The sequence below is a fragment of the Portunus trituberculatus genome, chromosome 49 (genome assembly GCF_017591435.1).
Source record: "Portunus trituberculatus isolate SZX2019 chromosome 49, ASM1759143v1, whole genome shotgun sequence".
Classification (NCBI taxonomy): domain Eukaryota; kingdom Metazoa; phylum Arthropoda; class Malacostraca; order Decapoda; family Portunidae; genus Portunus; species Portunus trituberculatus.
The window spans coordinates 1,715,272-1,729,465 of NC_059303.1; the positions used below are offsets into that span (position 1 = coordinate 1,715,272).

The 14,194-nt window shown below is 40.5% G+C and overlaps 1 protein-coding gene across 1 annotated transcript in view; it reads left to right on the forward strand.

Moving 5' to 3' along the window:
• Positions 1–14,194, forward strand: part of LOC123499074 (tubulin-specific chaperone D-like) — a 563,551-nt gene that overhangs the window by 283,831 nt on the left and 265,526 nt on the right. Inside the window, exon 11 of the mRNA XM_045246676.1 lies at positions 9,663–9,817. Within this exon, the coding sequence (XP_045102611.1) occupies positions 9,663–9,817 (155 nt within the window). The remainder of the gene's footprint in view (positions 1–9,662; positions 9,818–14,194) is intronic.

Genomic DNA, 14,194 nt, shown 5'->3' on the forward strand with positions numbered 1-14,194 from the left:
AGCCAGCCAGCTTGCAAGAGAGACACATTCTAAAATTCATATCATAATTAATCTTGAGGTATTGAGTCTTTGTACTGCAAAACATTAATTCCAAGTATTTATTCTAACATTATCCATATGATCTGGTAATACACACTCTACAAAACTGTTATTATAAGCTTAATACTCACAGTCGCGGTTTCAATGCTTTCGCATTTTTTGCTAGTCTCAACTACATATTTGTTTTGAAACATTTTTTCATATAGTTCAACAGAGAGCACTGTTTCTCCTCTAAATATTACAAAGGAATACATTCTGTAATAATCTTGGTAGAGCAACATTTTTGCGGCCGAAGGCATATTGAACCAAAAAGACTAACTGAAATCGGGAACACCGAGTCCTCCCAAAACACCAAAACAACCCCGTGGCCTGCGGTTGTTTGGAAGCTCGTGTGGAGTAGGGTGACCAGACATCCTCGATTTCAGTGACCTGTCCCCGGCTACTGCTGTCCCCGGTTTTCTGTAACATAAAGATCACTTGATGCGTTAAAAAAAAAACTACTCCTTTTGATTATGATAATTATGTCCTTTTATAATTACTCTTAGAATGTCAAGAATAAGGAGAAGGCCTTATTTTTTTATATAGTTTCCGTGAAGACGGTGAAATGTATAGCGGACACATTTTAACAGCTAATGGGTGTTCATGATCTCAGATATTTCATCAGGTAGAGATTTTTTTTTCTTTGCAACTTGGGTAAATAAGGCGAGAGAAACTTTTGATTGCTGGTTTAGAAATGGTACGAATATTGTCCCGTTTAGTTTTCCAGTGCAAAAACACTACATGTTTTTACCTCCCTGAACTGAAAATGTCACCGGAATTTGTCTCAGAAATTTGGTCACCCTAGTGTGGAGTGTTCTTAGAGCTGGAACAGAATGCCGGTTTATACATGTGCTGTAGCTAACTGCAATTCTATATCAAAAATGAAAAACCAAGGCGTGAAAGGATGGACTGTGTTTCCCAGGAAGAAAGACGCGGCTTGAAGAAGATTATGGGAGACACGATGTAAACGAGGCCCAATGTGGAGAGCTACCAAGGACCATGCTATCTGCTCAAAGCACTTCATAGATTGGTGCAAAGGACCATCAGCATCGCATCCAGACCCTCAACTGTTTGCCTATAACCGGTGGGGAACAGGTAGAAACCTGCTTGATGTTGTTTACATACGGAACGGACAATCTTTCACTGAAGTCATACAAGGATTTTGCATCAAAACATCGTGTTTATTTGATATTCGTCACATTTTCTGGATTTGATTGCTTATTAATTAACTTGAACCAATGAAATGTGCTTGGTTACTGAAAATAATGTAATTCACTCAATGTGATGAAGTATCCCAAAACTGAGACCATGAACCAAGCATTTTTGGCTCGTTTTGCCATATTACATTCTCTGTGCTTGGTGAAGCTGATTAGAGATGTTCCTAATAATTTATTACTTTGTTTGATAGCACATATATGACGTAAATTATTTTTTTCCAGCATACCGAGTTGAATGTGCTAAATTAAGTTATCTGGCGAATCTGGCAGCTTTTCAGCACTTTCCGACGTCGGGATGACATAGGAGAGACTAAAAGCTATGGATCTGCCAACCCTGGAACAGAGAAGAGAGAGAGAGGGGAACTGATACAAGTTTTTAAATTGATTAACGGAATGGATCAAGTGGATAATGAGAAACTAATCCTTAGAGGAGAATATGACATTAGAAGCACAAGATCGCATAGTAAGAAACTGAGGAAGGGAAGATGTCTGAGAGATGTTAAAAAATTTAGTTTCCCGCAAAGATGTGTTGAGACTTGGAACACTTTGAGTGAGAAAGTGTGTCAGCAAAGAGTGTTTATAGTTTTAAAGAAAAATTGGATAAGTGTAGATATGGAGACGGGGCCACACAAGCATAAAGCCCAGGCCCTGTAAAACTACAACTAGGTAAATACAACTAGGTAAATGCACACAGAACACGAGAGGCATGCCTGCATCTCCATGAGCCACTCTGGGTTCTCAATACGATGTTTAGAGTCTCTTCTCCATCACCACTATCTCTGTCTTCTCTCTGTTCTGAGAAAACAGGTGGATCCTCTGAATCATTTTCCGAGTCTTCACTACTGCTGTCTTCGCTTTCTTCAGTTTCTTCCTCATAATCACTGTCACTGTAGCCAGGGTCAGAAGCACTGCTAAATAAAAATTTTCTGTCTTGTTCCATAGTGAGTTATGAACTGAGACGTCCCTTCGCTCTTATCAGGGTGCTTTCGACACGGCTGGTCGCTGGGGTTGCCAAGTGTCGCCCTCAGAATGGGAGAATAGCTTAGTTACCCCTAAATATACAGAGCTAGTGGCAACACTATGGGTGGAAAAAGAAGCCAGATACTTCCACTCGCCATCTGACTCGAGAAACTGCGCGTGGAGCTCAAACATGAGGTGCGAAAATTCTTGATTACGGGAACGATCGCCGTCGCTATGGACGTACTGATGCAATCGTTCATATATGATCGCCAGAATATAAGGGTTAAGAGGATACCAAACAAAAGTTGATCAAAGTTTATACCAATTTTGTGAAAAAAATTTTAAGTGTAAAAAAATAACTTTTTTGAGATATTTGCTCCAAATTTTTTTTTCTCATTTCGTCCTTGTTTTGCTATTTGTATTCATCTGATTGACATGAAATTTTCACACATTGTTGTATATACATTGGTGATGTCTTAGAGCACGATGGTATGATAATGCAAAAAGTGATACAGTAGCGGCTGTAGCAGTTGCACCATTAGACAGTGCTTCAGCATGAGGCAGTAGTGTAAAATCTAGGTACAGATCTAGTGCACCAGTGTTTAAAGGATGATGTTTTGAGTGTGAACGACCGCACATAGCATGCTATTGTAAAGAGAAGAGAGGCATTGTGGGCTATAGGTGTAAAAAAGAGGGACATATGTCATTTCATTTTACCCAAGGAAAAGAAAAATCTGAATCAGTGAAATGAGAAGAAGGTTACTGGTGCACTAGCAGTTCCCTTATATACAGTTTGAAGGTACAACATGGGAGATTGCCGATGCTTGATGTGAAGCTAAATGGGAAATTTGTTCTACTATACTGGTGAGAGTGGGCTATGTTTGGCAAAAAGAAGAGAGATGTAGAGTAGTTGCATTTGATGGAAGGGAAGTGCAATGTTTTGTACTTTTGGAGGTGTGTGGGAAGTCCGTAAGTGTGTGTGGGGTGATAGTAGATAAATTGATTCATGGGAGTAGATAAATTGATTCATGGGGTGGATGTTGTGTTAGGGATGAATGTCATAGAGTGGCTGGGGGACGTTACTGTGTTTGATGGACATGTGCAGTTTGGTGTGGAAGTGATGTGGCTAAAGATGGTGCAGAGAAGTCAGATACTGTACATGATGTTGCAAGGCATGAATTGGTTATTTCACCCAGGATTGAGGGTAAAGATTTCTTGGCTGAGTTTGATGGCAAGCACTGGACAGTCACCTACTATTGAGGAGGAGGTGTAGCTCTGGTACTACGTAACACTGCTGATCACTACAGTAGTACACAGGATGGAACACGGAAAGCAAAGTTTGAGGCTGAAGTGGATTGATAGATTGAGGAAGGAATCTTGCTGCCTTGGAAAGGGGAGGAAGGTGGTTTACTGCCACTGATGGCAGTGGAACAACTGACCAAGAACAAGGTGAGGCCAGTTCTGGATTTCCATGAAATGAATGAGTTCGTGGAGTGTCATACAGGGGATGATAACATGGACGTGTACAGCGATGTGCTCAGAGAATGGAGACAAATGGATGGATGGGTTTCAATAGTGGATCTCAAGTCAACATATTTGCAAATTCAAGTGTCAGCAGAGCTCTGGAAACACCAGCTGGTGAAATACAAGGGACAGATATATTGCCTAACCAAGCTGGGATTCAGTCTTATTTCTACTCTGCATATTATGTCCCAAATTCTGAATACTGTACCTAGTGAATCAGCAAGCATAAGGGAGACAACAAGCTTGTATGTGGATGATATACTGGTAAATGAGTCAAAGCTGCCCTCCAGTGAGCTAATTAGCCATCTGAAAAGTTTTGGGTTGGTCACTAAGGTCCCAGAGCCATTAGAAGGAGGGGCTGCTTTTGGTATGAAGATTCGGAAAGACAGCTCAGGAGCCTAGTCTTCTCCAGGGGAAATGAGTTGCTATCTCCTCCTCCAGATCAGCTAACATGAAGAGAGCTATTCTTAATACGTGGCAAGTTGTTGGGCCACTATTCTGTAGCTGGATGGCTGAGAGTAACATGCAGCTTTATCAAGCTAGAAGCCTAAGGGTCAGTTGGGATCATGATGTTGGAGAGAAAACTGTTGCACAGGGTTGAAAGAGAAGATCCTGTGAAGGGAGTTTGGAGGATTCCAAGGACAGAGTATGGAACTGTGTGGTGCAGTGCCAGCAGTATTGCCCTTGGTGTCATGTTGGAGATGGGTGACAGTGTGGTGAAAGATGCTGCTTGGTTGAGGAAAGTAACTGACTACAACCATGTCAATGTTGCGGAGCTCAAGGCTGCATTAAAAGGTGTGAACCTAGCAATAAGGTGGGGACTGAAAAGTCTGAGCATGAAGACAGATTCTTCTACAGTGTATTGGTGGCTAAAGATCATGCTGACCAAAGAGAGAAGGGTCCAGTCAAAGGGCATTGGAGAAATGATTGTGAAGCAAAGGTTGAGCATCCTCGCCAGTCTTATAAAAGAGTTTGGACTTAGTTCCTGTTAACCTGGATCCAACGGTAAAGAACATGACAGATGTGTTGACGACGGTGCATAAGGAATGGTTGGTGAATGAAAATGTACCGGGACGAGAGACACTAGAGGTCTGTTCAGCTGCAACAGACTTGTGGAAATCACATGAGACACATCAAATGATGATGGATAGAATGTTGTTCCTGGTTAGGAAGGTAGACCAAGAAATGATTGGTAATGGAAATGAGTGGTAATAAAGAGAGTTGTGAGGGGATGCAGCTGGTGTCAGTTGATTGACCCTGCACCAGTGAATCATGTGCCAGGAGAGATTTACGTGAAGGACAACTGGAAAAGACTGTCAATCGATGTGACCCACTATAAACAGTTACCATATTTGATTGTGAACCAAGTAGGTACAGTAAAACCTCGCTTGACAAACGTCTTTAAGGACGAACAATTCGGGAGACGACCAAAAAATTTGTCAATATATCGACCCAGGGGACGAACGATATTTCGGGGGACGAACGCAGTTAAACGGCTCGCGGCAGGCGAACCGTTTGTGTGATAGCCAATCCGGCTATCACACAACAACCAAACAAAACATAAGCACAAAAGAAAATAAAAACAGGAACATATGAAAAATATTACACAACATAATCTCTGTGCCACCACGATTTTCTCCTGTTTTTCCTGGGCATGGTGATGTTACTGGCTCGCTCTACTGTAGCTTCCTCGGCGTTATCCTCGCTGCTCTGGTGGCTCTCAGCGTTGCTGTCATCATCATCCTGGCCATGTCCAGGTACTGCAGATTGTGGCACATCCATCGCAGCTGTTTCCTCACTCGCCTGGTAAGGAACACTGCCCTACTGCACACTCTTCTCACACTGAGCATCACCTCCGAGGAACTTCCTGGCCATGTACCTTTAACATCCTGTCTTGGAAGTCCAAACTTGCTCCCACACGTGTTAGGAAGTCAGTCCCCAGCAGACAAGGGTCTTCCAAGGCAGAGACGAAGACTGGCAATCTTTCCATGTTTCCCATGCCGATGTTCACTACAACGGGCCCCACATAGCGGCACTGACTTGTGATGCTACACAGCTGTTGTGTAGCTCTGGCACGGTGCGCACATCCAAAGTCCTCTCTCATGACTGTCTTCTCGGATCTTGTCTGTCTTCCTCCCCATCCTCCTCTCCTCCATTCCATCATGCCATCAACGTCCAGTCTCTCAAGTAAATAACCTTTTCTTTTTTATTCATTTTATTATCATTTTGATAGCACTTAGGTAAGTAAAACAATTTAGGCTTTTTATAATTATTTAGTTCATGTCATGCATACATTAAAGGTCTATTTTGAATGGGTTTTATGGACAAAAGTATGATTTTTTTTTTGGTCTGGAACGGATTAATGGTATTTCAATACATTCTTATGGGAAAAATTGATTCGGGACGAACAAATCGGGTGACGAACAGGATTTAGGAACAAATTATGGTCGTGAGCTGAGGTTTTACTGTATGCTATCTGGAAGGGGCTGAAATGGGAAACAGGGAAGAATAGTGTTGTACAGTTGAATAAATTGTTTTTAGAGAGAGAACCAGTGGAAGAATTGTTGATAGACAATGCTACAGTGTTTAAGTCAGAGATGATGGTGAGTTTTGCGACCAATTGGAATGTGCAACATTTCTTTAGGGCTGCATATCATCCAAGCGGCAATAGCATAGTTAAATGACATCACAGGACGATTAAAGCCATGTCTGAGAAAAGGGGGGGGAATAAGTCCAACAGAAGCAGTCTTCTGGTACAACATGACACTGAGGTCTGGACAGGATAAGGCCACTGTACCATACATGGGACTCTTTAAGTATGAATGGAGGCACCCAGGATCCACACGTCAGAGAGAGGGGGAACAAGAATGCACGATGGTACGGCTAGGGGAAGAGGTATGGATTAAACCTGCGAATGGCAGATGCACTTCTGAGTAACAGAAAGGAATTTTAACTGCTACCAATTCTAGGAATAATGCATATTTTGATGAAGTGCCATGACATGTGCTAGACATCAGGCATGTCATTACCCTTGACAGTGAATCAAGTGAGAGAGTGAACAGGAGGAGGAATCACCGGCTGACTACTTAGAAGAAGAACCTTCTACACTGGAGGAAAGATGATATCCTGTGAGAGACAGATGGCCTCCACAGTGGGCTGCGGACAATGTTATTTAAGGATTTTTTTCAGGAAATGTTTTTGGGTTTTGTTTTTAGTTTTGTTGCAGTTGCTGTAATGTAATTTAGACTTATCATTATTGGGTTGTGATGATCTCGAGATAGGGGGGTTGAGATCAAGATCAATATTAGTAACTGAAGTGGTATGGTCACACAGTAAGTCTTGACAATCCCATGTTGCAGTTCCTAGAGACCAGAGGTTGTTTAGTGATCATGAGGTTGTTTTGGGTGGTAGGATGTTGGTGCCTGACTACCTGTTGTTGAACTGAGTACCTGGTACGTTTGTTGTTTGCTTCTTTTGTATAGTAATGACTCAGGAATGCTGAGGCAAGTGTTTTTTTCATGTTATTGTTTTGCTTGTAGATTAGATGCTTCAATAGTGCCAGTTTTTTTTTTTTTTTTTTTTTTTTTCTTATGTGTCTTGTGTGTGCATCTTGTGTGGATGCATGTGGTCATCCCATATTTGTTTCTTTTGTGTTTGTCTGTTTGTCTGCCTTGTCCCCTCCTGTGTGTCGCCTGACTTGACCTCGTCTTTCCTTGTGATGAGGTGAGTGATATTTTTTTTCTTTTAACAACAAGAGGGCAGCAAGAAAGCTTCTTCCAAGTTTAAGTGAATGGTCATATGAAGAAAGGCTATGAATATTAGGTCTTACAACCCTAGAACAGAAAAGGGAAATGGGAGATCTAATAGCAGTGTACAGAGCAGTGAATGAACTTGAAAACTTGTGTAGAGAAAACTTACAAATCTGGAACAAAAGTGACACAAGAGGACATGGAAAGAAATTAAGAGAGGACAACTGCAGGAGAGATATCAAGAAGTTCAGCTCTCCACAAAGATGTGTAGAGGTGTGGAACAGTTTAGATACAAGAGTCATTGAAGCAAGGAGAATTAATAAGTTTAAAGAAATGTTGGATTTGCATAGATATGGAGACAAGACAGCATGAGCATAGCTCTTTTCCTGTATGTTACAACTAGGTAAATACACATGCACGCACAAACACATCCACATGCGCACCTAGCTTGGATGGCTGACTTGGTAGAAGTGACCGCACGATAGCCCACCAGGGTATAAAATCACTTCATTCAACATTCATTCAAATGTTAAATACACTCATCCTTTGATCATCTATTACTGCATCTTCTACTATTTTCATGATAACTGCTTGTCTGATCTTGTTAACTACATGCCTCCCATCCTCCTGCAGTCTTGGTGCACAAGGCTTTCTTGTTTGTCTCACCCATACTCTTTCCAACTCTCTAATTCAAAAGTTAACCAGTACAGGCAACCCCCACTTAACGAAGGTTCACACAACAAAATTTTGCTACAATGAAGGTTTCATTTTAATACCATCTGCTTGTTTAACGAACACTAAACTCACTTTAACGAAGTTTTATCCAGGTAATTTTTTCAAAGTTTGAAACCCCCGCTGTATCACGCAAACCGACAGGCTTTTGAATACACCAGTGCCTCTTGTGGACAACATATGCACCACTCACTCCCCTTGTTCAAAACAATAACAGCATCAGCACCAGCTCGTCTTCCCTCGCTCACCTTACCACCAAAACACCCTGCAATGTCACCTAGCGTTGCTAAGAAGATCAGGAAGTCTCTTACTCTCGAAGTGAAGCTGGTTGACTTTACAATGGATAAAATGGAAAGCCTTGTGGAAATGTGGTACATAAGTTTTGTATGTGATACAATGATGCGCCTTTTGTTTACATTCCACACGTTGCCGGTTAGTTCTGTCTGACCTGCAAGGGGGCTGGCAGTAAAGTGGCACTTTTGAAAAAAAAATTTGTTGCTCTTAGCTGGCTTTCCCCTCTTACATAAAAAGAAATACATTTCTTGTCACATACTCAAGAATAAGTAATAATAAAGGGATCGCCAGTTACCAATGTAGGATGTTGAACAAAACCTAACAATATGATAATACCTTGTATATCTGTCTTCAAATGGGGTGAAATATTATAAAATGGAGATGATCAAATGGATGTGTGATGCAGAATTGGTGAATGATTGAGTGGGTGGAAAGGTATTGCATATGAATACTAGAATCTATTCATGATATCTTGAGAAGAGACAAATTAAGGTTAAGTTCTACTTGTGGAAAGGCTATCATTGGATGGTCGGGCAAAAGGATGAAAAATATATGTTAATGGTAAAGTCACTCTAGAACCTGCCTTAAAAGGTGTGAGGTGTGTTCAAGCAAGAAGACCTATCCTTGTATGGCAGGAGATCAAGAGATTATGAGCATGGGAAACTGTCATTAGATAAATAAGAATGATGCATGCGTTCATATTCAAAATGGAAAGAGAGAGAGAGAGAGAGAGAGAGAGAGAGAGAGAGAGAGAGAGAGAGTAAGTATTTATCTCAATCATATCTTAACAATATTTTGCTTTCTTGGTTTTTATTGATCTACTAGGATTGTGGGACCGTATTCCTGTTGGCAATAAAGCACATATTAAAGAACTACTCTATAATATGTAAAATGATGCATGGATAAGATTTTGGAAAAGATGTTACTCATTATCATATCATCAAGTTCAGATAATATTTGTAGCACACTTATAAATCATAATATAATTTAATGTTGGTTTTATATTTGCCTAAAATATCAATAGACTTTGGAGATCTCATTTGATTAATTTTATATAAATAATTATAGAAGCTAGGAAGCATATATGATTTTACATTCTCTCTACCAGATTCCCTGCCGGCGAGCAGGCTCAGCAGCCTTTCAAGAACACGTTGGGCGTCAGGGAACTTTCCCACATGGCATAGAAATCCTCACCACTGTTGATTACTTTGCTGTCGGGAATCGCTCCAATGCTTTTCTCAAACTTAGTCTACAAGTCGCCAAGTGAGTGTTTCTGGTCCTTCAGGATGCAGTTGTGGTTTGTATGTAAAATCACTGCTACATTAACTCCTTAATTTTCTCTCTCTCTCTCTCTCTCTCTCTCTCTCTCTCTCTCTCTCTCTCTCTCTCTCTCTCTCTCTCTCTCTCTCTCTCTCTCTCTCTCTCTCTCTCTCTCTCTCTCTCTCTCTCAAAGAAATCTGAACCATAAGAGTAATGAGATTAACAAAAAGGTTAATTTTGATTTATTTGTATCTTGCAATTTTCTTTTTATTATTAACCCTCACCTCTGGGTGGTTAAATTATTTTCTATCTCCATTTCTGGGGAAAAATGGTAAACTTGAAGAAAGAATATGCCAGAAAACAATTTAAATTATAAAGATCCATTTCTTTTCGTGATTCCGAATATAATAATGTATATTCCAGCTTGCTATGGCGTCTGAAATTAAAGTTATTGCCATATCAAAAATTCCTCCTCTGGCTGTGATTTAACCTGTCAAGCAGAAATAACCCCAGAGTGCAATAACATAGCACAAATTCTCTCTCTCTCTCTCTCTCTCTCTCTCTCTCTCTCTCTCTCTCTCTCTCTCTCTCTCTCTCTCTCTCTCTCTCTCTCTCTCTCTCTCTCTCTCATTTCATTTTGGTATAGAAATTGTACTTCCTATGAGAGAGAGAGAGAGAGAGAGAGAGAGAGAGAGAGAGAGAGAGAGAGAGAGAGAGAGAGAGAGAGAGAGAGAGAGAGATGAGGGGGAGAAAGAGAGAGAGAGAGAGAGATGAGGGGGAGAAAGAGCATCCTCTTCTCTATCATCCATCTCCAGTTTCAAGCAAATAACTTAAGTGATAAGAGAGGGTCTTATTACACACACACACACACACACACACACACAATGTAATGAAAGAGTGTGCTGATATGAAGAAGGAAAATGAAGTACTGAAAGAGGAAGTTAAGCTAATTAAAGTGAATTGCGAAAAATGTGGAGAATCTCTAGGAAAAGTGATGGAGAAGCAGGCTGAATGGAAAAAAAGTCAGGAAGTGGAAAGAAAGGAGGTAAATTACAAAGTTGCAAGTCTGGAAAAGGAAATCAAAGAGTCTGGGAGAAAACTTTGGGCCTTGCTGAAATTATAGATCAACAGATCATAGAAGAGAAGATTGCTGAGAAAGTGGTGAAGGTTATTAAATCAAATGAGACATTGGTGAGGGAAACTGTAGACAAAAGAGATGTGTGGTGATATTTGGTGTGGAGGAGGATAAGACACCGAGTAAAATGGAGAGAGAGAAAACATAAAAAGGTGATAAATAATATCATTAATGTGGTGCAGGAGGAGGAAAAGACCTAGTACAAGAAATAGAGGACTTCCATAGAATTGGAAAGTTCACAGGAGAAGGTATGAGGCCAATAAGAATCAAACTTAAGTCACAAAAGGATGTAGATGAATTGGTGGAGAAGTCATGGAGGCTAGCCCAGCAGGAAACAACAAGGAAGATTTGGTTGAGAAGAGATCTCGGTGAAAAGGAAGAGAAATGTTAAATGAGTTGAGAAAGGAGGCTTTGAAAAAAATGAAGAGAGGACAGAAGAGGAGAAGAAAGAGTTTTTCTGGAGAATCTTGGATATGAGACTGAGGAAGTGGTTCATAACCCAGAAAAGTACAGCAAGAAAGGACTAAAGAAACTTACGTATGAGCGGAATGTAATGTATTCCAACATAAATGGAGTGATATCGGGATTTTAGAACTCAACGATTACTTGAGGACAAGAACCCAGATATTGTGGGTCTTACTGAAACAAAACTGAGAGAGGAGAAGACCTGATGATGGTTGGAGAAGGAAATATAATGTTTGGAAAAGAAATAGAGTAGGTAAGATGGGAGGAGGAGTGATGTTGCTGGTTAAAAAGATATAAAGGTGGATCAAGTGAAAGAAGGTATGGGAAAGGCAGAAGTGCTAAAGATCAGAGCAGAAACTAATGAAGGAAAAAGAGGCACTACATAGTGGTGTACGTACCACCTAAGACAAATGCATGGTCAGTACAGGAATATGAAGAAATGATAAGTGATACAGGAACATGTCTGGAAGAAATGTTGGGTGGCTGTGAACGAACTATAATGATGGGAGATTTTAATTGTAAAGAGGTGTGTTGGGAGGACTGGTCAATGGAAGGATCAGAGACAACATGGGAAATACACTATTGACACTGGCAATGGAAAATGTGTTAACTCAGTGGGTCAAAGAAGATACTAGGTTTGGAGGAGAGGGAGCATCGTCAAGACTGGACTTGGTCTTTAGTACAGAGCCAATGGTCATTGAGGAGATGAGGGTGGAGTGCCCTTTAGCAAAGAGTGATCATGCAGTTTTGGAGTTCAAGGTGATAGATGAAGAGAAATCTAGAAGAAATGAAGAATATAAAGTGGGAAGATGGAATTATGCCAAGACAGATTTTGGAAACCTAAAGAAATTCTTTCAAGAGACAAATTGGATGAAATTCAAGAGTGCTAAGGAGCAAATGAAAAGTGGAAGGAATTTATAAAAATATACAAAGAAGGTGAGAAAAATTTGTACCAATAAGACAACATAGAGAAGTTGGAAAGCAGGACTGGTTTAACGATAGATGTGAAAAGGCTAGAACAAGAAAAGAGGATGCATGGAAGAGGTGGAGAAGGAAAAGACGGATTAAGCAGTGGGAAAGTTACAAAAGAGCAAGAAATGAATATGTGTTGATTAGAAGAGAAGAAAGAAAGAAACAAGAAAAGGATATAATTGATAAATGTAAAGACCAACCAAGGCTTTTTACAGACATGTGAACAACAACATCAAAAATAGAGAAAGTATTGAAAGTTTAGAAGTAAATGGAGTATGCAGTGAAGATCCCAGGAAATGGCAGAGGCTATGAATGGATGCTTTCGGAAGGTATTCACAAAGGAGACTGCTTTTGACAAACCACTGGTAATGGAACAGAAAGGGATTATGAAGGAGTTTCAAGTAACTGTGGAGGAGATCAAGAATATGATGGGGAGTTTAGAAGTGAGAAAAGCTGTGGGACCTGATGGGGTATCAGGATGGATTTTAAGAGAATGCAGGGAGCAACTGGCAGAAAAAGTTTGTGAAGTAATTGATGCCTCATTAAGGGAAGGTGTAGTGCCCCAAGACTGGAAAAGAGCTAACATTGTCCCAATCTATAAATCAGGTAACAAGAGACCCATTGAACTATAGACCAGTGTCACTTACAAGTGTGGTAGCTAAGATGTGTGAGAGGGTGGTGAAGAATAGATGGACAGACTTCTTGGAGAAAAATGACATACTTTGTGAGTGTCAATTTGGTTTTAGAAAAGGGCGTTCATGCACGACAAACCTGATATGTTACTATTCGAGGGTGATAGATGTAATACAGGAAAGAGATGGTTGGGCTGATGGAATATATCTGGATTTAAAAAGGCCTTTGATAAGGTACCACACGGAGACTGATCTGGAAACTTGAAATGGTAGGAGGAGTGCATGGCAGTTTACTAAAATGGATGGAAGACTTTTGGTAGGAAGAGAAATGAGAACAATAATTAAGGACAGACCATCAGAATGGGGCTTGGTGGAGAGTGGAGTTCCACAGGGATCAGTGTTGGCACCAGTAATGTTCGCGGTCTACATAAATGACATGGTGGATGGGGTGTCCAGTTATGTGAGCCTATTTGCAGGCGATGCAAAATTGTTAAGAAAAGTGAGATGTGACAAAGATTGCGAACTACTCCAGGAAGACTTGGACAGAATATGGAAATGGAGCTGTACATGGCAAATGGAGTTCAACACGACAAAATGCAAGAAAATAGAGTTTGGCAAGAGTGAAAGAAGAATCAGGAGTATGTACAAGATAGGAAATGAAGACATAAAACCAGTCATGAAGAAAAAGACCTTGGGGTGACAATTACCAATGACCTATCGCCAGAGAGACATATAAACAAAATAATTGGAGAAGTATTGAACTTATTGAGGAACATAAGAGTGGCGTTCGTATATTTAGATGAAGAAATGATGAAGAAAATAATTACTGCAATGATAAGACCGAGGCTTGAATATGCAACAATACAGTGGGCTCGAACTTAAAGAAACACATAAGGAAACTAGAGAAAGTACAGAGGGCTGCAACAAAATGGTGCCTGACTTAAGAGATTTGACTTATGAAGACAGACTGAAAAGAATGCAACTTCCGACCCTGGAAAACAGAAGAGAAAGGGAGACCTGATAGCAATATACAGAGTGATGATTGGCATGGAAAAATGGATAGGGAAGATCTGTGTATGTGGAATGAAAGAATGTCGAGAGGGCATGGAAAAACTAAAATGGCCACTTATAGGAGAGATGTGAAAAATATAGCTTCCCTCATAGAAGGGTGGAAGC